Raw genomic sequence first — 27966 nt, 5'->3', positions numbered from 1 at the left:
CGCTTCTGTCAGATTTCTACTGCCTACTGTAAGTGACAGCAACATAGGAGAAATATAATTTATGGCTCATTTTACTCTGGAAAAAAACTACTTCTAATTTGTATATCTTTGCACATATTTTAAGTTTTACAATTTTTTTCGCCATAGTGCCCCATTAAGTCTTATCTGTTCAAATGTATAGACAGCCAGTCATGGCCGGGCACCAGAAGGTATAAACAATCACAGCAGGAGGATCAACATGAGTTTTCATGAAATCCGGGAGAACCCCCAAGTATAGCTTGGATTTCCGATTCTGCGCAGTATGTGTGCTGTCAATCACTCAATCCTGAAAGCCAATAGAAAGCAGTGGTGGGTCGAAATTTAGCATTGAAATTTGCAATTATGCATTGTAATCATAATGCAAAATTTCAGAGAAAATCATAATTAATTTCGTATGTAGTATTTCAAAATTTCGCCTAATTTTTCACGTAATTTTTGTGTGTGCAAAATTTCGCATAATTTTGTGCTGACTTTAGAGGTTAATAGCAATGCCCCCACACATGCTATTGCTACCAAAATTGCTACATATGTTAAGCAGAATAGTGGGTATAAGTCACAAAAATTTTTTTTCAAAAAAAGCTTGTAATTTTTGAGAAACTTGATTTTAAATTGCAAAGAAAAATGGTTTTTAAACTGTCATTTTTCTAAGTTTAAAAACCATTTTTTTCTTGCATTTTTACAATCACGTTTCTCAAAAGCTATAAGGTTTTTTTTGCAAATTTTTTTTTGACTTATCTATATATATAATAGAGTAAGTGCCTCAACCTTCAAACAAGAAGAAGAAGTAGCGCCCTGCCCCCAGGGCCGGTCCAAGCAAGAAGAAGGGGCTGGTCCAAGCAAGAAGAAGAAGTAGTGTCATATCAAACCAAGGGCAAAGAGGGATAATTTGCATATTCAGTAGCAGTGCATTGTGGGTAACCACAAATGTTTACTTATAGCAAAATTATTGCAGATTTGCTTCTGTTTTAAGAGGGAAAATTACACCAAGCTTTGCTTTTTTTAGTAGGAGGGCTTTTTGGTCTCTTTTATCCTCCTATACATTCTTAGTAGTTTGGGTCACCCTGAGCTGCTTGGTTACTCTGTTGTACTGGTCCAAGCCCAATCTCATACAGCCTTATCAATCCCTGCTATGGCTATCATTCATGAAAGTGCCGTTGGTATGGAGAATCAGTGTGGGAAAAAACACCACTGATGGTGTTTTAGACTTCTGGCTGCTGATTCATAAAAAAGTATCCAGGTGTCGTAGTAGTGTGGAGATTCCCTGAACTAGGCTGGCGGTAGGCAGGCGGTAGACTTGCGGAGACATGGAAGCTGCCGAGTTGATACATTTCTCTATGTTCCGCTCTACTGCAGCTGCCTGGGAGCTGTGTCTCCATTCACTTAACATTGTTATCGCCACATAAGAGGGAGCGGTACTTCCCGACCTCACACCGCTTGCGGTGATCTTTATGAATTAACATTTTGCTACATTTTTTACAACAAGGCGGTGATTTATCGCTCTGCTCGGTAATGTCAGCTTTTGATGCGGAAGGAGCCTTTATGAATGCAGATTTTGCTACGTGTGCGGGAAAGTCAGCTGTTTTAAGCATTTCTGCATGCGGAAATGCTTTATGAATGATAGCCTATGTAGTGATGAGAACCAAAGGTCTGAAATAGGCTGTCACATGTGGGTTTGATATGACTGTGTAAAACTTAAAGCTATAGGCTTGCTTGGCTTACTAAGGGTGAAAAGGAATAATTTGCATATTTAGTAGCGGTGCATTGTGGGTAATCACAAATGTTCACTTATAGCTGAGTAATTGCATATTTCTTTCTGTTTTAGGAAGGCAAATTACACCAAGCTTTGCTTTTTTTAGTAGGAGGTCTTTTTGGTCCCTTTTATCCCCCTATACATTACGAGTGGTTTGGGTCACCCTGAGCTGCTTGGTTACTCTGTTGTACTGGTCCAAGCCCTATCTCATACAGCCGTATCAATTCCTGCCATGTACTGATGAAGACCAAAAGTCTGAAACAGGCTGTCTACATGTTGGTTTGATATGACTGTGTAAAATTTAAAGCTATATGCTTGCTATACACCAGCGGCTCTGGATGCTTGCTTAGCTTACCAAGGTGGAAAAGGGGTAATTTACATATTTAGTAGCAGTGCATTGTGGGTAACCACAAATGTTCACTTATAGCTGAATTATTGCAGATTTCCTTCTGTTTTAAAAAGTCAAAATACACCAATACAGTGTGCGGCATTGCAGGAAGTGACGACAGTGGAACGCACAATGGAACACGGAAGAGGTGAGTCATCCCCGCCCGCTGCCTCTTACTAATAGTGGAGGCTGCTACTGTGCTTAAGCAGGAGGGGGAGTGCATATGGGGGACCGAGGGGGGGGGGGGGTGTTCCTGCTGAGCTTAAGCTGGAGGTAGAGCACACATGGGGGACCCAGTTGAGGGGGGGTCCAACCCCCCTCCCCACCGCTGTGCCCAATACCCCCTTCCTGCACTCTACCCTCGTATGCGGCGTATGCTACGCCGCGGGTCGGCTAGTACCCACTATTCTGCTTATGTAGCAATTTTGGTGTCAATAGCATGTATGGGGGTTTTGCTATTCACTGCTAAAATCGTCAAGAAATTACGCTAAATTTCGTAAAATTTTATGCGAAATTACGAATGACTACACGAAATTAATTGAATTTGCAAATCGTAATTACGTATAAGTGTAATTGCGAAAATATACATGAAATGTATCGAAATCGTAATTTGTTGATTGCGATCATCAATCACTAATAGAAAGCTCCTAATGTGATGGACAGCTGGCCACACCCACAGCCCACCTATATTGGGGGATGCCTACTTAACACTTGTTGAGCTGGAGAGTTTTCTGTATATAAATTGTTGCCATAGTATAGGTAGGAAAATGGGATTCACTTGACTTAGCTATTTAGGGCTGATGTACGTTCTGCTTATGTGTGTTTCCTGATACTCCCAAGACTGCTGAATCCTCCCTTTTGTAACCAAGGCTGAACACCGGTTAAGGTGGACTAATGCAATAAATCTTGAACTGTGTATCAAGCTGCAGCTGTGTGAATGTCAAGCTGATACGGGACTAAGTGCGGTCATTGGATCGCTGGTGCCGAACGGTTGTTACCAAGGGCAACCACGTAATCAGAAAATAACATACAGTACATACCAACTCTGGACCCTGATACAATTCACTGCCAACCATGACCTAGAATGATAAAGGGATATCCAACTCCAGTCCCCAAGGGCCAAGGTTCTCACACATTTTTGGCACAGCTCAAATTAATTTGTGGGCCGACTGAATCAGGGAAGGTATTGTTCATCAAGTAGAACACATTTCTCCATTCTTCAGTCCATCCTAAACACATGGATATGGCCCTTCAGGACTGGAATTGAATAGTCCTACCTCTAAAACTCTCAATAATACTTACCTATCAGAAACAGGACTGCAGATCACTGTCATATGAAATTTCCAAGTAAAGAGATGCCCAGCTTATTGACTTCCCCTTTTTCAGTAGCTGGATCTAGTACTATTGTTTGTTGCTGTCTGGATTATGTTTGCATGTCTGCAGTTTAATTGATTATGATGTTGGCTCAGTTTTCAGGGATATGTTGGCAGGTGGTGGTCATGCAATTCAGCAATATGCCAGCTGTTTGTGCACTCACAATAGTAGTAAAAAGTATGTGAACCCTTTGGAATTATATTGATTTCTGCACAATTTGGTCATACATTGTGATCGGATCTTCATCTAAGTCACAACAAAAGACAATCACAGTCTGCTTAAACTAATACCACACATATAATTACATTTTTCCATGTTTTTATTGAACACACCATGTAAACATTCACAGTGCAGGTGGAAAAGGTATGTGAACTCATAGACTAATGACATCTCCAAGAGCTAATTGGAGTGAGGCGTTAGCCAGCTGGAGTTCAATCAATGAGATGAGATTGGTGGTGTTGGTTACAGCTGCCCTACCCTATAAAAAACACACACCAGTTTTGGGTTTGCTTTTCCCAAGAAGCATTACCTTATGTGAATGATGTCTCGCACAAAAGAGCTCTCAGAAGACCTATGATTAAAGGAAACCTAGTAATAGTAATGGGGAAACATGAACATGAACATAGTATAATACACTACCGCACTGTAAAAAGGAATCCCCTCTGACATAATGAGCTGCCCCATTAGCCGACGCCGTCAGCTTGTCAAGGGATCCGTTTAAAAGGTAAATTAAAAGAAAAAGAAACATTGCACAGCAAAAAGATATGCTGTGTTTGCACTAGCTGCAATTTTGATTTATGCTACTGACAGAAATGTGTTAAGTTCGATAGTATTCCTTTAAGAATTACTGACTTGCATAATGCTGGAAAGGGTAATACAAGTATCTCCAAAAGCCTTTCTGTTCATCAGTCTATGGTAAGACAAATTGTCTATAAATTGAGGATACCATATACTGTGACTGTTTGTTGTGTTGTTCTTTTGTTCTTTCTGCCAAAGACCTTGCTAACTACTTTAGCGATAAAATTGTCTCCAGCAGACACAACATCTCTTTACAACCCCCCTTTCCCCTCCCTCCCTTCCCACTACTCTCTCCTACCTTTCCTTCTCTTCCCTCAACCCCACCACTTTGGTTAATGTTGCCTCTTTACTCTCATTATGGGCTGTGGGGAAACCCAACTACTCCCCTTCCTGAGGATCACCAAGGACAGTCAGGGAAGGGGTGTGAACAACTGAAGGGGGTCCCAAAAAAGTTTTGCTGGAGGTCCCCATGTGCTGCTCAGTATTAGAGATGCCCAGTGATATGCTAATAGTTTCGAGTTGATCTACATTTTATGTTAATGTTATATTCATTTAAAGCCAACATATGCAGCTGCAGAACTGGACCATTCAAATGCAGCAGCTGATGATCTGCTTCAACTTTGATTGGCCTTCTCTATGTGGTATGCTATTGGCTTATTTAGAATGTAGTTATTTCATTTTCTCCACCTCCACCAGGATGCACTACTGAGAACATTTTCAAGAAGCACAGTTCAAATAACCCCTTTTCAAGTTGCCCCCTACTACCCGGGTCCATCTGAAAATGGCGCCTGCGAATAATGGCACATGGTGTTGCCGCTAATCCGTTTGACGCTTATCGCTATTTAACGTTAAAGCCTTATTGTTATTTAGCGTTAACACACAGAACCCTCTCTGTACCTATCCCTAACCCTAAGACCACCCTGGTGGTGCCTAACCCTAACCACCCCAGTGGTGCCTAATCCTAACCACCCCCCTGGTGGTGCCTAACCCTTACCACCCCCCTGGTGGTGCCTAACCCTAACCACCCCCCTGGTGGTGCCTAACCCTAACCACCCCCCTGGTGGTGCATAACCCTTACCACCCCCCTGGTGGTGCCTAACCCTTACCACCACCCTGGTGGAGCCTAACCCTAACCACCACCCTGGTGGTGCCTAACCCTAATCACTCCCCTGGTGGTGCCTAACCCTAACCACCCCCCTGGTGGTGCCTAACCCTAAGACCTCCCTGGTGGTGCCTAACCCTAAATCTCCCCTGGTGGTGCCTAATCCTAAATCTCCCTGGTGGAGCCTAACCCTAACCTTGACAGTGTTACATTAAATCCATTCACTGTTTTGCAGTTAAATAACTTCTGCAGTTTGGCTTATGTAGGGCGCTATTGATAAATAATGTTACTGTGCACAATAACGTCTGCTGTTTGGCATATGAACGGCGCTATTGATAAATAACGTTACTGTGTGCCATTTTTCTTCTTTTTTCCCTGTGCGCCATTATTATGCAATACTAATGATAAATAGCGATAAGCGTATCTTTTTAATGCAGCGCCATTTTTATGCATAGGTGCTGTGCGCCATTATTCACGGATTCGCTACTACATATACTCCATTCCCCAAAGATGTGTGTTCGCAGACAGTGACAGTGGGGGGCGCAGTGCATTAGACCAGGGCTTCCATACCCTGTCCTCAAATATCACCAACAATGCATGTTTTGTGGAAATACAGAGCGGTAGGTAATTCAGCCCCTGAGCAATTTTCACATACCAGCGCTGCTCCCATTCATTTGCCAATAACTTTACTGCTATTTATCACACCTAAATGATCTATATTTTGTTTTTTTCCAGAACAAATAAAACTTTTAGTGGGTGATATTTTTGTATAGTAATTACCTTTTAAAGGAAAAATTTACTTCCGTTATAGCTTTTGCTTTCTCATTGTACACTATCGATGATTACAAGACCCTATTTGCAAAAATAACAGTAATATACCCTCATGGCATACATATTTAAAAGTCCAAGTTCCTAAGGTAACAATATATGCATTTTCTTTTATATTCTGTCAAATTTTATTGCCCTTTGATTCAGTTTGTCACTAAAAAGAATATACAGGACATAGGCCTTAACCCTAAAACACCCTAAAATCTATTCTATGACTTATTACGGTTAAAATGTTACCACATATGTCTCGTGTAGTTTTGCTAAAACTTTCCCAAGTTTGAACATAATTTTCAAAATTGGATTGAGTTTTCCCATACCTATTTTTTATGTGACATGGGTCCAATCTTTAAAACACATCAAAATGTATTCTAAAACGCATCACTGTTAAAGTGATACCACATGTACCTCATTTAGTAACAAACTGATCGTGCACCCGCTACAACTACACTGGACATATTTATACGTCCAGTTTGAGTTAAGTGGTTATTAATGAGCTCCGCTGAGACACTAATTACTCCACCTGTGAGTGTGTGGCTTCTTGCAAAATATGTACAATTGGTGGGCTTTGAGGACATGGTTGGGATTTGGAAGCACTGCATTAGAGCAGCAATGCTTGCAGTGATTGCTCCTTGTGGCTTGAGTTTGCTGTGATGTCTGTGGGCTGAGGCCCGGGGAAAGCTATTTCTACAAAAATGACACCTCTGGCCCAGGCCCGGCCCTAGACTTTTTGCGGCCTGAGGCAAGCTTTAAAGAAATCGCCCCCCCCCCCCAAGCCGTGGGTGTGAGGGGTCTCTGGCTGCAGCTATAAGAGGCAACGGGCGGGGATCACTCACCTCTTCCTCGTTCCAGCCTGCGCTCCACTGACGTCACTTCCTGCTACGCCGCAGGAAGTGACGTCAGTGGAGCGCACGCTGGAACGAGGAAGAAGTGAGTGATCCCCGCCCGTTGCCTCTTATAGCTGCAGCCAACGATGCAACTTTTTAAAGCTGGAGGGGAGCGGAGGACGGGGGACCCAGGCGAGGGAGGGGGGGTCCGATCCCCCTCCTCGCCGCTAGGCCCAATACCCCCTTCCTGCCCGCTATCCCCTCCAGCTCGGGAGGCCCCCCACACCCACGGATGGGCAGGTGCCGCCCCCCCCAGAAGTGCCGCCTGAGGCAAATGTTTCACCCCGCCTCATGGTCGGGCCGGCCCTGCTCTGGCCAAAAATCTGCAATAGTTGTAGCTATAATCTTGTGCTTACTATGCTTTATGGGAAATCCAGCCTGGTATAGGGCTCCATCATATAAAGTTGCCTCTTTCCTTTTCCTGAGCTAATAAGCAGCAGGATTTCTTTAGACATTTTGGCAGATATTGCCATTGGCAATAATTGCCACTATTTCGTACACTTGTTTACTTTAGCAGCACACACTGGAAGCACATAGTGCTGTGTCTACACAATAGACAGAGTCAACAGTGCAAGCTGATACTAGCTCCCCGCTCCTGCCCTCTGAACCCTGAGATCACTATTTGCTTGGACTTGGTACCCCTGCCCTGACAACACATCAGGAAGTGTATATAACAAAGTGACCCGAGAACTCGTCCAGCCAGCAGGAGAACACACAAGGTAAGGATGGGCCTGATGGGACAAGGGAGACTGTAGTCGTTATAGATAATTATTAAGGACTAGGTGGATTAAAGGACAACTATAATGAGAGTTATATGGAGGCTGCCATTTTTTTTCCTTTTAAAGGGGAACTGAAGGAAGAGGTATACGGAGGCTGCCATATTTATTTCCTTTCAATCAATACCAGTTGCCTGGCAGCCCTGCTGGTCTATTTCTCTGCAGAACTGTCTGAATACCACCAGAAACAAGCATGCAGCTAGTCTTGTCAGATCTGACAATAATGTCAGAAGCACCTAATCTGCTGCATGCTTGTTCAGGGTCTATGGCTGATAGTATTAGAGGCAGAGGATCAGCTGGGCTGCCAGGCAACTGGTATTGCTTAAAAGGAAATAAACATGACAGCCTCCATATACCTCTCTCTTCAGTTCCCCTTTAAGCAATACCAGTTGCCTGGCTATTCTTCTTATCCTGTGCCTCTAAGGCTGGGTGCACACTTAGCATAAATTCTAGCGTTGTGGAAAACGCTGCATTTTTGCCACTCATTAAAGTCTATTAGTCGCAGGAAAAATGCATATAAAAAAACGCATATGCGTTTTATATGCGTGCGTTTTCAAAAACGTTAGTTTTGTTGCGTAATATGCAAAAACGTATCAAAAAGGCACATAATGAAAGTCGATGGAAACGCAATGGTTTTCATTTTCCATGCGTTTTCTATGTGTTTTTATATGCATTTTTGTAAAAAAAATTGTTTTGTGATGTATTTCTGCTTCCTGGTAATTTGCATAAAATGCAATTGTAAAATGCATGAAAAACACATACAAAACGCATATGTGTTTTGTATATGCGAACCGCAAACGCATTGAAACGCACTCAAAGTGCATGAAAAATGCATCTGCGGTAAAAAATACTAATGTAAACGCACCAAAAAAACACAGTAAAAACGCAGCAAAAACGCACACAAAAACAATATGCTCGTGACATAAAACGCAGCCTTTCATGTTATGTTATGTGTGCACCTACCCTAATACTTTTAGCCATAGACCTGGAACAAGCATGCAGCAGATGAGATGTTTCTGACATTACTAATTTTACATTATTAGCTGCATGCTTCTGGTGTGATTCAGACACTACTAAAGCCAAATAGGTCAGCAGGACAGCCAGGCAACTGATTTGTTGAAAAGGAAATAAATATGACAGCCTCCATATTCTTCTCTCTTCAGTAGTCCTTTAAGCAGAAAGAACAATATTTAGGCCTGTGACCCACTAGAAAGCACAAAGCATTATAACAATCGCTAGCGATTTGTGATAGTGCTTTGCAAGCGATTTCCGGAGCGATTTCCCTGCTCCTATGCAATGTATTACAATGGAAATGCTTCCAAAATGCGGCATATCCTGCGATTGCAGTTTGCCTAATCACAATCGCTCTAGTGGAATCTGTCCCATCCATTTACATTGGCAGAGAGTTTAGGGAAATCGCTAGAGATGTAAAGCGATCCCTAAAAGCTCAAAAAAATGCTCTAGTGGGTCCCAGACTTAAAGTAACTGTGATGTGTGAGGAATATGGAGCTTGCCATTGCACGTCTCTTGGGATAAAATGCAATTTTCACAAAACAATTTTTATTTTGTAAAAATCACATTATTCTCCAGAGGTCAAAAGTCCATATTCAATTGACTCTTTCTCCTAGGAGATTATTTTCAATCTTCTCTTTATAATAACTTTTTAGCACTTTGCAATTTAAAAAGTACCAAAGAGTAGGTGAAAAGTACTATCAAAATTATTTTGAGTATTTTCTTGCCTGCTGGTGGCTTAAAAGACATTTTATTGATAAGGGGTGAATAAGGGGTGAAAATATCACCTAGGAGAAAGTTAACTGAGTAAGTGCCAACGTTTTGTGGAAATACATGAAATGTTCATATAAGCAAAGTTTTGTAACAGTAGGAATATTTTTGAAGATGAACCATGGTCCTTATTCAATTCACGTTTTCTCGAAAGATTCTCCTAGGAAGTAATTTTTGTTATTCGTTTGATGTTACATTTCAGCACTTTGCAATTAAAAAAAGTACCAAAAAGTAGGTAAAAAAGTACTGTTGTACTTTTTCACCTAGGGCCCTTTTCTAGTGTGAAAGGGCCCTTAGGGCCCTTTCACACTACAGGGCTTTTTCGGCGTTTTAATGCCACAGCCAAAGTGAGCGTTTTCCAAGGTAAAATGAAAGTCCATAGACTTTCATTTTACCTTTCACATCTAACGCCGCGTTTTGGAGCGTTGCGTTTCAACGCTCCCAGGCGCTTTTTCTGGGCCTACCGCGGCGTTTCTTATTACAATTGATAGTGATGTATTGGTGTTAAAACGCCTTGAAAACGCCTTCAAAACGCCTGCAGCCAAAACGCAGCGTTTTAGCCTTTTACCGCTGCCTGTAGTGTGAAAGAGCCCTGAGAGACGGCTGTAAACAGCTATTTCCTGTCTGTCCGCGGTACTCAGAGCTTCTTGTGGGAGGGGTTTCAGCACAAAATCAGTCATACAGCGCCCCCTGATGGTCTGTTTGTGAAAAGCATTATTTTTCTCATGTAAAAGGGGGTATCAGCTACTGATTGGGATAAAGTTCAATTCTAGGTTGGAGTTTCTCTTTAATAACACTGCGCAATGTCAGGTTTGCATGCAACAGCATCATCTGGCAGGGAAAAACTCTCATGTCGCATCTGAACACAGCAACTGCCATGTTCAGATGCATCTCCATGGGGTGGGGGGGGGGCACATTTGCACCGCCTGTGCTGAGAGCTAACAAGCACCCGGCCGGTAGATGGGAGCAGCTGACAGGTGGTGGAATCATCGCCTTCAGTGGCTTGTGGAATAGAGTAGACGACTTACAGTAAACGTGAGGGGGAAAAAGGGGCAAAATATACTTACCTCAATAAGCTAATAGCTCTCCAGACACTACTAGGCTCTTTATGATTCAATAACGGAAGCTCAGTGGTAAGACAGAGGAGAGGCTGGGCGCACAGCCTCCCCTGCATGATGCAAAGTGCCGGTTCTTTCTGAACTGTGCATGCTCAGGACGCTCTGGGCCATGTCTGTCATGTACAGCTGTGCGAAAGCACCATACATGGGGGCTAACAGAGTGTTCTGTGCATGAATCAGGCTTTATCTGATCCCAGTCACAGCTACGAATGGGGGCTACAGCTGCAAAACGGAGGGGAGGACAGATTCCATAAGGATCCTGGAGGTATATAATAAGAAGTTATAGATCAGAGTTCCCCAACCCTGTCCTCAAGGCCCACCAACAGTACAGGTTTTGCAGGAAACCACAAACATGCACAGGTGAGGTAATTACCTACCTGTGTGGATTTCCACAAAACATGCACTGTTGGTGGGTCTTGAGGACAGGGTTGGGGAACACTGTATGGATCTTCTAGGTAAGTATATATTTACATTTCTTTTTTACTTTTGATAAATCCACCTACATGCACTATGCGAGCCGTCCCTTCTCCCCCCTACATAGCAACAGACATGTCAATACGGTAACAGTAAATTCTGGCGCATGAGGCTAGTGGACAAAAAGGGCGCCGCAATAGACTGCCATATTAATTATCGTTTGATGGGCGCCCACCGGGAAAAAAGGGCGCCCCGTAAAATAACGTTTTATCATTACATTTTTGCTAATTTATGTTTTCCACATTTCCCCACAATCATGGTCATTAACATATTAAAATTTTATCCCTTACTGTTTGTAAAACATTATTATTCACAAAATAAAGCGATCAGTACGTAACGTAATTGTAATATATTTTATCCTTTACTGTTTTTAAAACATTATTCTCCACACAATAAAGCGATCACAAAGGGGGGTCTTAGGTTTAGGCACCATCAGGGGGGTCTTAGGTTTAGGCACCCCCGGGGGGTCTTAGGTTTAGGCACCATCAGGGGGGTCTTAGGTTTAGGCACCCCCAGGGGGGTCTTAGGTTTAGGCACCATCAGGGGGGTCTTAGGTTTAGGCACCATCAGGGGGGTCTTAGGTTTAGGCACCCCCAGGGGGGTCTTAGGTTTAGGCACCCCCAGGGGGGTCTTAGGTTTAGGCACCATCAGGGGGGTCTTAGGTTTAGGCACCCCCAGGGGGGTCTTAGGTTTAGGCACCACCAAGGGGGTCTTAGATTTAGGCACCACCAGGGGGGTCTTAGGTTTAGGCACCACCAGGGGGGTCTTAGGTTTAGGCACCACCAGGGGGGTCTTAGGTTTAGGCACCACCACGAGGGTCTTAGGTTTAGGCACCCCCATAGGGGGTCTTAGGTTTAGGCACCACCAGGGGGGGTTCTTAGGTTTAGGCACCACCAGGAGGGTCTAGGGGTTAGGGGTAGGTACAGGGAGGGTTCTGTGTGAGAGTAGGGTTAGGTATAGTTTTAGTAAAATTTTAGTAATACTTACAAATTTTTTTACAAAACGTTATTATACATTTAACTTTTGAAACAGGGAAGATTAACGTTTTCACGATTGCTGATTTCATACACATTATTTAATGATTTAAAACTTTATAAAACATTATTTTTTAACGAAATATAGCACAATATTTTTTTTAAACGTTATTCATGCTTATCATTTAAGCCTTTTTTTTTCCAGAAGCAAGCAGCCCATTCCTGAAGCCGTGAAGGCCAGCTCTTCTGCCAGGTATGTTCCGTTATAAGGTTATTTATTTGTAACATGCATGTAAGTGTGCTTACCTGATAGTGCTGGGGTGCTAAGTTCAAATACCAACTGGGGCACTATCTACATGGACTTTGTATGTTCACTTGGCTTATCCTGTTTTCCTAAAATGTGCCAGCTATAGAACATGTCACTGCTTAGGACGTAAGACTGCAAACCCCCACGCTTGTAGAGCAAAGGGAACTAAAATACAATATTAGGACACTCATGTGCTTCTCTGAGGCAGCAGAACATCGGTGACTAAAAGTGATTTGGCAAACCTGGAATGGAGCTTTTTAGATATCAGTCCAGTAGATGATAAAACTTTACATTCCTCAATTAAGTCATATTTATTATTATTGATTTATATAATACCATCATCTTCTATGACGCTATATAGATAGGTCTACAAGATGACTGAAACAGAAATCATAAGCTTGTAGTCATCTTAACGGACAACTGAAGTGAGACGAATGTGAAGGCTGCCATATTTATTCACTTTTAAACAATACCGGTTTCCTGGCATCCCTACTGATCTATTTGGCTGCAGTAGTGTCTGAATCACACCAGAAACAAGCGTGAAGCTAATCTTCTCAGATCTGACAATAATGTCAGAAACATCTGATCTGCTGCATGCTTGTTCAGGCTCTATGGCTGAAAGTGTTAGAGGCAGAAGATCAGCAGGACAGCCAAGCAACTGGTATTGCTTAAAGGGAAATAAATATGGCAGCCTCCATATCCCTCATGCTTCACTTGTCCTTTAATGCACTTTCTGTGGGTATAATTTATAATAAACACAGGTGTATCTGCATATGTCACCAAAACGGTACGTATTGCGAAGAGTTGCCATACGGTTACCAATATTGTAAAATTAGGGATTTCAATCTAACATTCCCCTACCCTATCGCCTCACTCGAACACACTGAAACCTATACATAACACTAACCTTTAGGCAGGGATCACACTTTAGTCTGCAGATTCTATACGTTTTCGGCACACTAGGTCAACAGCTAGCTGACAGCAGCTGACTGTCGGGAATAGAAATTGCCAATTCGCAGTGTATGAAAAAAAGCAACAGAGCTGATATTTTTTCCCGAACCTGGAAAAACTCAATAGAGAGCACTCAAATGTGATTGTCTATGGGGAATCATTAAGCACATTTTTGCATGCGATTTTTCAAGTGTAAACCCTGCCTATATCTAACCGCCCGCTCCAATATCTCCTCACATTAACCATGCTAAACCTATGCCTAACCTTAACCTGTTCACTCAGTGCCATATGGTAGCAATAGCCGACACTTGGCTATACAATTACTCTGCCAGATACTAGTCCTGATCTCAGCCTGTGCCCTTACTTTGCTCTACCAGTTACTAGCCTTAACCTTGGCCTGTACTAAATGCCAGTCCTAACCTCAGCCTAACCACAAAATAAAGTCAGGACCTTTCTCTGACAGCTATAAGTCATGACCTGCCCACTCAGCCGAAACTGCTCTCACCAAAGTGGTCAATGACCTTGCCTTAGCTAAAGCTGAAGGTAAACCCTCCATTCTCCTCCTTCTTGTTCAGCGCTGCGTAATATGTTGGCGCTTTATAAATACAATAAATAATAATAATAATAATGTACCCTGATCTTGATCTGCCAGACTTAAGCTTGCCCTGTACCCTGACCTGCTCTTCCAATCATTGGCCTTGACCTCAGCCTGTACTCTGACTCTGCTCTTCCAATCATTGGCCTTGACCTCAGACTGTACTCCGCCCTGCTAGCCTTCATCTAAACGTGATCTCATCATCTTCAAATTTCAGTTTTTGTCTTGCTATTCTTTTCATCCCCAGTGGGCTGATCAAGCCCATATTGGCTTGTGTGTGACATAGTCATAAAATATTAATTGTGCAGTGATCTGACTTGATAACGAGTTCCATAATTGTGAGACTAAAGCAAGGTCTGATGTCAACATGCTAAGTAAACAAAACAAACTAAGATAAACCGACTAACTAAAATCTCATAATAATAACCATAAAAAAGCTGCTGTGCTAGGTCAGGACTTTGCACAGAACAAACTTTTGAAAATACAGACGTCGGTGCTTTATAAGATTTGTATCACTTAGTGATGCTTGTCATCTGTTGGATGTTAAAGCAAAGTGATGACAGCGAATGCAACCTGCAAATTTTCTTGTATTAGAGACACACCCAGAAATTTCAGTTTTGTGTTCCGTTCAGCCAACCAAGCTACAGTAGTCCTTAAAGAGGAACTGTAGTAAAAATAACATAATCAATAAAATTGTTTTCTTTTACAGTAATCGTGTGCCCATAGTAAAATCTTTCCCTGATTTACATTCTGAAATGTATCACTGGTGGTGACTTCTTTAGTTCTGCCAGGTGATCTGCAAAGAATGTTCGTTACTGAGCGTTCTGTGCATAGAGGGAGATACTGCTTTTTTGGCAGTTGGAAAAAGCCATTATTTCCCACAATGCAATGAGTTTCACAGACAGCAAACTGTCAGGACCATGGTCATGACATCACACTGTGGGATGGTTTTCACCACAATATCAGCCATACAGACCTTACGATGAAGCTCAATTCTTAGTTAAAGTTCCTCTTTAACATCTGTCTACCTTTTTGAATATCCATATGTATTTATAAAAACAACATATTCTGTTTTTTTTAGGATGTCATAAAACTAGATAATGAAACACAAGGTTAAACAAATGAGCCAAAAAGAGGACCCTTTATTTCTTAATTGGTAAAAACGATACACAGTTACTACACAGTTACATTAGTGTGTGGCAAAAGTATCTTGTCTTTCACTGACTGGTGTGTGCCCTGCCCTTGGCCAGGAATAACTCTAATGAAACATTTCCAGTACCTGCTGATCAATCCTGCCCAACAGCTTGAAGGAATTTTAGCCATAAATTTAGCCTAGTCTACCCTATAAAACATCTTAATTCCAGGGTTGATGCTGAGCTTCTTCATATGAACTGTCCACTTAAGGTCATTTCACAACATTTCAGTAGGATTTAGTTCCGGACTTTGACATTTCAAAACCTCAATTTTTTTCAGCTTTTTAGATCAATTTGTGTGAAGCTTCTCTCATGAAGACCAGCAATCCACCCCTGTCAAGATCATAGTCCAATCTGCCACCAGGACATCTAACAAAAGCTGTCCCAAAAAAAACACCATACAAAGTGCCTGTAGAGATTCTTTTTCAGTGGGCATTTGACACCCGGTGCTGGGTATTATAAGACCCTAACCCCCCCCCCCCAAAAAAAAAGGAGTGAATACGGTATACTAAGCGCGACCATGTCAGGTAATGCCAAATATAGGTGCCACCAGTACAGTTAATATAGTAGCCCCCATTATAGGTAGCTAGTATAGTTGCCCCAATAGTATACAGTAGTATACAATAGCTAGTATAGTTGCCCCCGGTATAGGTAGTATAGTTGTCCCCCCTAATATAAGTAGTATAGTTGCCCCCAGTGTAGCTAGTTTAGTTGGCCCCAATATAGCTAGTATAATTGCCCCCAGTGAAGGTAGTATAGTTGTCCCCAGTGTAGGTAGTATATGTCACAAGAGCCCCACTGGCCGTGAACACGCAAAACCGTCCGATCCGATTCTAGCACACAGATTGAGAGCTATGGACGCAATCTGCGTAGAATTGGCGGAGTTTGAGCGTCACGACGCAGTAGGGAGCCTGTGAGGTTACGAAAATACACTTTTACTCCAACCCAGGGGTAGATTTGCCACCATCTCTGTTTTCTATCAGCCCAGAGAAAACTGCTAACTGGCTATAGACCTGTGAAACAAACAACCGGTTAAAACTGTGCAATTCCTATCTATCTATCAAAACAGTAGCGTCCCTTCGGAAGTTTAGGTCTCGTCTGTGTATACTGAATAGAAGGTTTTACTGAGAGGTAAAGACCTTTTAAAAAGCCTTTATTTGTTACAATATAAATAATTAATATATACAGACAATCGTGAACAATTAAACGATGAGAGACAGTGATAACACAGTACATAAAAGAAAAAGGGATAAAAAGAACGAATACTTATGATTCTGTGGAAAGTCCGTTCGGGAAAAGACAAAGTTCCTTTGTTGCAGTTAGTTCGCAATATGGCCGAACCACATGGCCGTTGCTCCGCCTGCAAGATGGCCACTGCTATTTCCCCAAGCAGTGGCAGTCTTTTCGGTATGATGGAAAGTGGGGGAATTGGCTGGGGGTCCTCATGCAATCAGTTTTGAGCACTGACATTTCTGGGCGGAGTCTCAAGCTCAGCCCAGGGGCGTGTCAGGCAGTGAGTTCTCAGGGGAGGAACTTCCAGCCATCCACAAAATATGTCCAATTTCATACCCCGCCGGGGTTTTGTCGCACATGCAAACCGATTTCATATTCAGATTGGGCTGAGAATACACGTTCATAGGACATCAAACTTGCAATATTTGGGGCGCACGGGGACCCCATTATTCATATCTCAGCCCCTGCTCGGGTTACCTGGCTATGTCTAGTATCACCATATTCTACAGAATTAGGGAAACAAAATTATGTAATTTTCATATTCCTCCCATGGATGGTATTTGCAAAATGTGACAAAGTTATCAACACCATGCATTCCATACTCAGTCTAGTCGGTGCCGTCAAGACTGGGAGGAATGTAGGTGTCAATAGACCTCATGCTGTGCTAGCTTCCCCTGTTGAATAGACTCTGTTGGTATTTCAGCTCTGCCCAATTAGCACATTAGTGTCACCAGAGCTTTTCCGGGGGCCTTAACAGGATTTCTTGCTAAACCAGGTTGCTTTAGCCATATGCTAACGCAGGCCCATTCAGCCCTCATGGCAAAAGGGGGGGGAAGGCAGGAAGGAAAAACTTCTATTTTAAAAATAAAGAATGTCAGTTTTCCGATCACGGTTGCGATCGGACAATCGGCCGCGAATCCTCGGACGACTGGGCGTCGCCCGGCGTCACACCTCCCCCTTCCCGAGCTCTGCTCAGGGAGGTGTCAACAGGACGCCTTCCGTAGCAGCTATTGGCGCTGTTGGGTCGGGTTCCCCCTGACACCGCGACAGCCCATCAGCGTTTTGGTGTCGGCTGCCTGCTTTGTGTTGGATCGTAAAGTCGTACTGCTGCAATGACAGGCTCCACCGTAGGAGCTTGCCGTTGGTTCCAGCAGTACGGTTTAGCCAACTCAGGGGATTGTGATCAGTGACGATCGTGAAGGAGCGGCCGTACAGATACGACTGCAGTTTCTGTAGGGCCCACACGATCGCCAGGCACTCCTTTTCAGTTGTGGAGTAGGCTACCTCTCGGGGCAGGAGCTTCCGGCTCAGGTAGAGGATAGGGTGTTCATCCCCCTTTCCATCCACCTGGCTGAGGACTGCGCCGAGACCGTAGTCAGAGGCATCGGTTTGCACCACAAACCGACGACTGAAGTCTGGGGCCTGAAGCACAGGGGCGCTTGCGAGGGCCTGCTTCAAGGCCTGGAAGGCATTCTCGCAAGCGGGGGTCCAGCTAACAACCTTGGGGTGCTTCTTGCTAGTGGCATCGGTCAGGGGCTTCGCCAGTGTACTATAGGCGGGAACAAATTTCCTATAGTAGCCGGCGGTCCCCAGGAACGCCTGGACCTGCTTTTTCGTGATAGGTCGAGGCCATGCCAGGATGGCGTCCACCTTTCCCGTGTCAGGTTTCAGGGTGTTACCCCCCACCCGGTGACCTAAGTACTGCACCTCGGTCATGCCAATCTGACACTTACTCGGTTTAACCGTCAGATTGGCCATGGCCAGCCTCTCTAGTACCTGGGACAGGTGTTTGAGGTGTTCTTCCCAGGTGGGGCTGAACACCGCAATGTCATCCAGATACGCTACAGCGAACCCTTGCATTCCCTCTAGCAGGTCGTTCACGGCCCGCTGAAACGTGGCGGGGGCGTTCTTCATCCCAAAGGGCATCATCGTGAACTCGAAGAGGCCGAAAGGGGTGATGAAGGCCGACTTTTGCCTCGCGTCAGGTGCAAGTGGTATCTGCCAATACCCCCGGCTCAGATCCATGATTGATAGGTACCTGGCTGATGCCAGTGTATCTAGCAGCTCATCAATGCGAGGCATGGGGTAGGCGTCTGTAGTGGTGATGGCGTTCAGTTTCCTGTAGTCTACGCAGAACCGAGTTGTCTGGTCCTTCTTGGGGACCAGGACAACAGGGGCTGCCCAGGCACTACTGGACTTTTGAACCACCCCTAACTCCAGCATCTCCCTCACCTCCTTCTGCATGTCCGCCTGTACCTCGGGAGAGACACGGTAAGCGGATTGCCTGATGGGGGGATGGGTACCTGTATCTACCCCATGCACCGCCATACTGGTCCGCCCCGGGATACCGGAGAAGGTGTGCTGGTACTGGCCCAGCACCTTCTGTAACTGCTCTTGCTGGGCTGAGGCGAGCTGTGGATTGACGTTTAGGTCGCCGTCCACATCTCGTACGTCAGCCAGCAGGTCTAACAGGGGGTCTGCCTCTCCCTGCTCTAACCGGCTGCACACTGGCAGCGCATACTGGGTCCTGTCATGGTGGGCCTTCAGCATGTTTACATGAAAGCTCTTCTGCTTCCTGCCCCCCATGTTCACTAGATACGTCAGAGGGTTTAACCGCTGCACTACAGTAAAAGGCCCCTCCCAGGCTGCTTGCAGCTTGTTCTGCCTCACGGGAAGAAGGGCATATACCTTGTCACCCACATCAAATGACCGCTCTCCAGCAGTGCGGTCGTACCATGCTTTTTGTTTGGCCTGAGCCTGGGCCAGGTTGTTGGTCACTACTGCGGACAGGGACTCCATTTTGTCCCTGAACTTGAGGACGTAATCGACCACGGAGACATCAGTGGGGTCGCCCTTGCCCTCCCATGTCTCCCGCATCAATTGTAAGGGTCCTCGGACATTCCTCCCATACAGGAGTTCAAACGGGGAAAACCCGGTTGACTCCTGCGGCACCTCCCTGTACGCAAACAACAGATGAGGCAGGTATCGTTCCCAGTCCCCACCTTGCGACTCAACAAACGTGGTCAGCATTTGCTTCAGCGTCCCATTGAACCGTTCACACAGTCCATTGGTCTGCGGGTGGTAGGGACTGGAGACAATGTGCGTCATGTGTATCTTTTTGCACAGGGCCTCCATGAGTTCGGACATAAACTGGGATCCCTGATCGGAGAGCATCTCCGCAGGGAACCCGACTCGGGAGAAAATGTTAAGTAGCGCGTCTGCTACCTTGTCCGCCCTCAGGGAGGAAAGCGCCATGGCCTCAGGATAGCGGGTGGCGTAATCCACCACCGTCAGGATGTACCTTTTGCCACTGCTGCTGGGAGTGGGCAATGGTCCAATTATGTCGACTGCCACTCTGTGAAAGGGCTCACCTATGATTGGCAGTGGACACAAGGGAGCCTTGCGGGGGTTCCCAGCCCGTTTTACCTTTTGGCAAACAGTACATGAGCGGCAATAGTTGGTCACATCGATCCGCATCCTGGGCCAGTAGAAATGACCCTGGATACGGTCAAGTGTCTTGTGGATTCCCAAGTGCCCTGCCAGGGGAATGTCATGTGCGGACTTCAGCACATGCCCCCGGAAGGCACTGGGTACCACAAGCAACTTGGTACCCACACTTGTTTCACCTTCGGTGGGCTGTACAGGCTCGCTGTACAGCTTACCACCTTCCCAATATACCTTGAAGGTATCTTCATTCGTGAGGGGCTCCGAAGCCTGCCTTCTGAGTGCCTCGAGGCTAGGGTCAGTCTGGAGTGCTTGCACAAATGCAGCACTCTCGCTCTCAGCCAGCTGGCCCGTGGCATATGCAGTTAGTGGCTGAAGGCTACCATCCCTGTGGTCAGAGGAGGGGGAGGAGGCCGGAACCTCTTCCACCTGCTCTGAGCCCAGGTTCTGAGCAGCGCGGCTGCGTGTTACTGCCAGTACAGGTACACCTTCAGACTGGCACATACTGGCATTACTCACATCCTGGCTGCATGCATGAATTACAGTGACAGGTACAACAACATTTTCATCACAAACAATCGGTATATCAAACACAGGTACCTGTGACACAGGTACTATTGGACTCGGTACCCCTGGACTGGGCACATTCAACCCACCTCCCCCCTGTTCTTGCCCCTTGGTGCAAAGTACCTTAGTGTGGGCGGAGAGTCCGTCTCCCTCCTGGCAGTCTGAGGGGCTTGGGGCAGGTTCATAATAGGACACAAGCTTGCCCAGGTCGGTCCCCAACAAAACTGGGACCGGCAGTTGGTCCAGGACCCCAACAACCTTCTCTTGAACCCCCACCCCCCAATCGATGGACACCCGAGCCTGGGGAATGCGAGAAAGAGTGCCCCCCACTCCAGTGAGGGTAAGGTATTTGTCAGGGAGGATATTTTCCGTCGGGACCAGGTGCGCACGCACCAGGGTGACATCCGCTCCAGTGTCGCGGAAACCGGTAACAAGCTGGTCGTTCACTGTAACCAGCTGGTGGTTGCTCGTAGCGGAGTGGATCCCTCTCCCACCTGCGAACATGACGTTGTTGGGTGCTCCCGGCTGGGGTGCGCTGGCTGGCGGCAGTTGCCGTGGGCGAGGTGTAGGTGGTGCAGGAGCTGGCGCTGTCTGCCTCCGCTCCGGGCAGTTAAACTTCATGTGTCCGGGCTTGCGGCAAAAGTGACAGGTGATGCCCTCTGTTACTGCAGGCCTGGACGCAGCAGCTGCGCTGGAGGGCCTCTGGGGCGCACGGCTCACAGAGGTAGGAGAGTCTGCAAAATTGTGGGACTGACCTCCTCTCCAGCTAGATGGGGCAGTCCTGCGGGTCTCCGGCACCCTGGTCGTTGCAAAGGTCTCAGCGAGGTCTGCAGCGACCGTCGCTGACGCCGGTCGGCGCTCCAGCACAAACTGGCGTACGTCAGCCGGGCAAATGTTCAGAAACTGCTCCAGGACGATTAAGTCCTCCAGGACACCGTAAGACCCTTTAGTGAGGCCTAGCGTCCACTGGCGGAGTGTGGTGAGCAGACTGCTGACCACATCTTGATAAGAATCAGTAGATTTTTTCTGCCAGGACCTGAACCTTTTCCGGTAGGCTTCTGGCGTCAGCTGGTACTTAGTGATTATAGCCTCCTTTATAGCGGTATAATCATTGTCCTTTTCCACAGGCAACTCTGAGAAAGCATCAAGCGCTTTGTAGCGCAGCAAGGGTGTCAGATGTCTGGCCCACTGGTCTTGGGACAGACGATACTGACGGCAGGCCTTTTCAAAAGACCTCAAAAACAAGTCAATGTCAGTGTCTTTTTCGATAATAGCAAATTTAAATTTTGCACTTACTGGAGCGGCAGTCCCTTCAGCAGGGAGGCTGGGCGTTGAACTCCGGCTGGCTTGCTGCACTTTCGCCATGTTCAGCTCATGCTGTCGTCTCTCCCGCGCCTCTGCAGATTGGCGTTCCTCTCGCTTTTGCTCCGCCATGTACTGCAGGTACTTGTCCACATCAGTTTCCATCAGCTTCTGCAATGCCTGCTGCATTACTGGATCAACATAACTGGACAGTCCAGTACTGGCCGGTTCCAGGCGAGTACTTTCAGGGGTTCTGGGGTCGGGGTTCACACTGACAGCCTCCTGCGTATCTGTTGCCGCATTGCCCGCGGGTTGCTCAACCTCGGTACGCACAGGATCTTCAGTCTCTGGTTCCCCTCGACTTGCGTTAGATGAGCCGGTGTCCTCCACAGTGGACACCTCCAGCGTCCGCAGATTCTGGCTATCCCATCGGTACAAGTCCGTTATCAGGTCCTGCTGTTTCTTGCCGCGGATGTCCATGCCTCTCGCCTCGCACAGACTCTGCAGGTCGGATAGGACCATGACCTTGTAATTCCCGGACATTTCCATGCCAAATAAAAGAAAACTTAGGGGAGGGGTACTGGTTACACAGTCTCTCTGTATATATGAAAAATATATTGCACTCAGTCACTACCAACGAATTAGTTCGTTTCTCGATAGGGCTAATTCGATAGCCCTACCTGAGATACTATCAGCACACACAGATCCCAAACGCTGCCGACCACTGTCACAAGAGCCCCACTGGCCGTGAACACGCAAAACCGTCCGATCCGATTCTAGCACACAGATTGAGAGCTATGGACGCAATCTGCGTAGAATTGGCGGAGTTTGAGCGTCACGACGCAGTAGGGAGCCTGTGAGGTTACGAAAATACACTTTTACTCCAACCCAGGGGTAGATTTGCCACCATCTCTGTTTTCTATCAGCCCAGAGAAAACTGCTAACTGGCTATAGACCTGTGAAACAAACAACCGGTTAAAACTGTGCAATTCCTATCTATCTATCAAAACAGTAGCGTCCCTTCGGAAGTTTAGGTCTCGTCTGTGTATACTGAATAGAAGGTTTTACTGAGAGGTAAAGACCTTTTAAAAAGCCTTTATTTGTTACAATATAAATAATTAATATATACAGACAATCGTGAACAATTAAACGATGAGAGACAGTGATAACACAGTACATAAAAGAAAAAGGGATAAAAAGAACGAATACTTATGATTCTGTGGAAAGTCCGTTCGGGAAAAGACAAAGTTCCTTTGTTGCAGTTAGTTCGCAATATGGCCGAACCACATGGCCGTTGCTCCGCCTGCAAGATGGCCACTGCTATTTCCCCAAGCAGTGGCAGTCTTTTCGGTATGATGGAAAGTGGGGGAATTGGCTGGGGGTCCTCATGCAATCAGTTTTGAGCACTGACATTTCTGGGCGGAGTCTCAAGCTCAGCCCAGGGGCGTGTCAGGCAGTGAGTTCTCAGGGGAGGAACTTCCAGCCATCCACAAAATATGTCCAATTTCATACCCCGCCGGGGTTTTGTCGCACATGCAAACCGATTTCATATTCAGATTGGGCTGAGAATACACGTTCATAGGACATCAAACTTGCAATATTTGGGGCGCACGGGGACCCCATTATTCATATCTCAGCCCCTGCTCGGGTTACCTGGCTATGTCTAGTATCACCATATTCTACAGAATTAGGGAAACAAAATTATGTAATTTTCATATTCCTCCCATGGATGGTATTTGCAAAATGTGACAAAGTTATCAACACCATGCATTCCATACTCAGTCTAGTCGGTGCCGTCAAGACTGGGAGGAATGTAGGTGTCAATAGACCTCATGCTGTGCTAGCTTCCCCTGTTGAATAGACTCTGTTGGTATTTCAGCTCTGCCCAATTAGCACATTAGTGTCACCAGAGCTTTTCCGGGGGCCTTAACAGGATTTCTTGCTAAACCAGGTTGCTTTAGCCATATGCTAACGCAGGCCCATTCAGCCCTCATGGCAAAAGGGGGGGGAAGGCAGGAAGGAAAAACTTCTATTTTAAAAATAAAGAATGTCAGTTTTCCGATCACGGTTGCGATCGGACAATCGGCCGCGAATCCTCGGACGACTGGGCGTCGCCCGGCGTCACAGTATAGTTGCCCCCAGTATAGCTAGTATAGTTGCCCCCCCCCCCCCAGTGAAGCTAGTATAGTTGCCCCCAGTGAAGGTAGTATAGTTGCCCCAGTATAGCTAGTATAGTTGCCCCCAGTGAAGGTAGTATAGTTGCCCCCAGTGAAGCTAGTATAGTTGCCCCCAGTGAAGCTAGTATAGTTTCCCCCAGCGAAGGTAGTACAGTTGCCCCCAGTGTAGGTAGTATAGTTGCCCTAGTATAGTTGCCCCCAGTGTAGGTAATATAGTTGCCCCAGTATAGCTAGTATTGTTGCCCCAGGAGGGGGAAGCAGTGCTAGAAGGAGGGGCAGCGTGGACAGCGGCGGGGAGAGGGGCCAGAACCCCCCCTCCTCTCTCACCTGGGACCCCTTCTCCTGCCTCTCTCCCCTTCCATAGATCAGTGGCAACTGCAGGCTCAGCGGGCGGCAGGCGGATAATTACTCATCTCACTTCCGCGTTCCAAGCGCTGGAGCGCAGTGTCATGTCGCCACAGGTCTTTAATGCTGCTTAAGTGGCATTGAAAGCCTGCAGTTTCCACTGGACCCAGGTGAGGGGGGGGGGGGGGGGGGGTTACCCCCCCTCCCCCATTTTGAATGATCACACAGCACTTATTCTGCTTTATTTAATGTTCTCACATGCAGGGCCGGCCTTTGCTATGAGCGACCTGTGCGGTCGCTCAGGGCGCCGTGCTCTCAAGGGCGCATGTGCCCTGTCGCCCCTTGCCGCCCCTCGCCGTCCCGCTGTCTCCCGGTGTCCTCTCAGTCTGTCTTTAGAGCAGGACTACAAGAAAATGGCCGCCGACGTCCACAAATGCAGACAAACGGCGGCCATTTTCGTGTAGCCTGCTCTAACTACAGATGGAGCAGGGAGAGAAGAGTGATGTCGGCGCTGGAGCTGGATGTCAGGTGAGTCAGTCTCTGCCCGGCCCGCTGCCACATAAAGGAGGGGGCATACTGGGGCAAGCTACCTACGCTGGGGGCAAGCTACTTACACTGGGGGCATACTGGGGTAAGCTACCTACGCTGGGGGCAAGCTACCTACGCTGGGGGCATACTGGGGCAAGCTACCTACGCTGGGGGCATACAGGGGCAAGCTACCTACACTGGGGGCATACTGGGGCAAGCTACCTACGCTGGGGGCAAGCTACTTACACTGGGGGCATACTGGGGCAAGCTACCTACGCTGGGGGCAAGCTACCTACGCTGGGGGGATACTGGGGCAAGCTACCTACACTGGGGGCATACAGGGGCAAGCTACCTACGCTGGGGGCATACAGGGGCAAGCTACCTACGTTGGGGGCATACAGGGGCAAGCTACCTACGCTGGGGGCATACAGGGGCAAGCTACCTACGCTGGGGGCATACTGGGGCAAGCTACCTACGCTGGGGGCATACTGGGGCAAGCTACCTACGCTGGGGGCATACTGGGGCAAGCTACCTACGCTGGGGGCATACTGGGGCAAGCTACCTACGCTGGGGGCATACTGGGGCAAGCTACCTACGCTGGGGGCATACTGGGGCAAGCTACCTACGTTGGGGGCATACTGGGGCAAGCTACCTACGCTGGGGGCATACTGGGGCAAGCTACCTACGCTGGGGGCATACAGGGGCAAGCTACCTACGCTGGGGGCATACTGGGGCAAGCTACCTACGCTGGGGGCATACTGGGGCAAGCTACCTACGCTGGGGGCAAGCTACCTACACTGGGGGCAAGCTACCTACGCTGGGGGCATACTGGGGCAAGCTACCTACGCTGGGGGCATACTGGGGCAAGCTACCTACGCTGGGGGCATACTGGGGCAAGCTACCTACGCTGGGGGCATACTGGGGCAAGCTACCTACACTGGGGGCATACTGGGGCAAGCTACCTATGCTGGGGGTATACTGGGGCAAGCTACCTACGCTGGGGGCAAGCTACCTACGCTGGGGTCATACTGGGGCAAGCTACCTACGTTGGGAGCATACTGGGGCAAGCTACCTACGCTGGGGGCATACTGGGGCAAGCTACCTACGCTGGGGGCATACTGGGGCAAGCTACCTACGCTGGGGGCATACTGGGGCAAGCTACCTACGCTGGGGGCATACTGGGGCAAGCTACCTACGCTGGGGGCATACAGGGGCAAGCTACCTACGCTGGGGGCATACTGGGGCAAGCTACCTATGCTGGGGGCAAGCTACCTACGCTGGGGGCATACTGGGGCAAGCTACCTACAGTGGTAGCATACTGGGGCAAGCTACCTATGCTGGGGGTATACTGGGGCAAGCTACCTATGCTGGGGGTATACTGGGGCAAGCTACCTACGCTGGGGGCAAGCTACCTACGCTGGGGGCATACTGGGGCAAGCTGCCTACGCTGGGGCATACTGGGGCAAGCTACCTACGCTGGGGGCATACTGGGGCAAGCTACCTATGCTGGGGGCATACTGGGGCAAGCTACCTACGCTGGGGGCAAGCTACCTACGCTGGGGGCATACTGGGGCAAGCTACCTACGCTGGGGGCATACTGGGGCAAGCTACCTACGCTGGGGGCATACTGGGGCAAGCTACCTACGCTGGGGGCATACTGGGGCAAGCTACCTACACTGGGGGCATACTGGGGCAAGCTACCTATGCTGGGGGTATACTGGGGCAAGCTACCTACGCTGGGGGCAAGCTACCTACGCTGGGGTCATACTGGGGCAAGCTACCTACGTTGGGAGCATACTGGGGCAAGCTACCTACGCTGGGGGCATACTGGGGCAAGCTACCTACGCTGGGGGCATACTGGGGCAAGCTACCTACGCTGGGGGCAAGCTACCTACGCTGGGGGCAAGCTACCTACGCTGGGGGCAAGCTACCTACACTGCTGGGGGCAAACTGGGGCAAACTACCTACACTGGGGGAAACCATGCTACTACACTAGGGGAAACTGTACTAGCTACACTGAGGGCAGCTATGCTACCTATATGGGGCAACTATACTAGCTACACTGGCGGCAACTATGCTACCTATATGGGGACAACTATGCTACTTGGGGGGGGGGCAACAAAATCCGGTTTCGCTCAGGGCGCTGTGAAACCTAAGGCCGGCCCTGCTCACATGACATGCTGCAGATCAACACAACAGCACACTGGCTGGCTGTGACATTTACAACACTGTTTTCCCCAATGATGACCTCTTCACCTCATTCTCCTCTCACTTCTCCTGCTCCTATGACTGCATGCTGTTAGTGTAAACACAGTACAAAAATGCTGCTCCTGTCATCTCTGTGTCTGGTGCAAATGTTTCACCTTGCTTCATGAGAGAACCGGCTTTGTGTATAGTGCGAGGGATTACCCTGTGAATGTGACCTATGACAGCACTTTCTGATAAAAAAAAAGTCAGCAGTGGGATTAATTTTGTAATATACAGAGGGATGGTAAATTTGAAATTTAAAGTTACATTTAATTTTGTATTTACCTTTTAAACTCTTTGTACAGGAACTGCTGAGTCCATATCCTAACACCATGAGGCTAACACAGATCGCTGCTGTCACTCTCCTCGTTTTGCTCGTCAGCACAGGTTAGCATATTTGCCATATTATAAACTGATAAGGTTAATGTGTAAGCTTGCAATGAGTGTCCCCTGGTGGGATCGGGTTGGTGCGGGGGCTCGGTGCTATACTAACAGTAGCGATGCAATGTTGCTATGGAGGGGGAGGAGGGATGACTCACAGTGCACGATGGAGTGGCTTGCGGTGGGTGGGGTAAGACGGTAATAATGTGCTTGAGGTTGATTGACTTGCCAGATTTTTAGGGTGTCATTAGGGGATCCATCTGAAAATGGTGCCTGCGAATAATGGCGCACAGTGTTGCCGCTAATCCGTTTTTCGCTTATCGCTATTTAACGTTAAAGCCTTATCGTTATTTAGCTCTATGTATTTTATTGAAAATTAGCGTTAACACACAGAACCCTCTCTGTACCT

General features: G+C 47.1%; 1 protein-coding gene across 2 annotated transcripts in view; it reads left to right on the top strand.

The window, feature by feature from the left end:
* The window catches only part of LOC137522889 (apolipoprotein C-II-like), a 596236-nt gene that overhangs the window by 560352 nt on the left and 7918 nt on the right, over positions 1–27966 (top strand). The window contains exons 1-3 of one of the 2 annotated variants that reach the window (XM_068243023.1): positions 7833–7882; positions 12493–12540; positions 27482–27563. In XM_068243023.1, the coding sequence (XP_068099124.1) occupies positions 27509–27563 (55 nt within the window). In that variant the 5' untranslated portion in view covers positions 7833–7882; positions 12493–12540; positions 27482–27508. Of the gene's footprint in view, positions 1–7832; positions 7883–12491; positions 12541–27481; positions 27564–27966 lie in introns of those variants that run through there. The other variant, XM_068243024.1, reaches the window with a different exon arrangement.

The sequence above is a fragment of the Hyperolius riggenbachi genome, chromosome 6, assembly GCF_040937935.1.
Source record: "Hyperolius riggenbachi isolate aHypRig1 chromosome 6, aHypRig1.pri, whole genome shotgun sequence".
In the NCBI taxonomy this organism is placed as follows: Eukaryota; Metazoa; Chordata; class Amphibia; order Anura; family Hyperoliidae; genus Hyperolius; species Hyperolius riggenbachi.
This window is presented reverse-complemented; position numbering and strand designations above follow the sequence as displayed.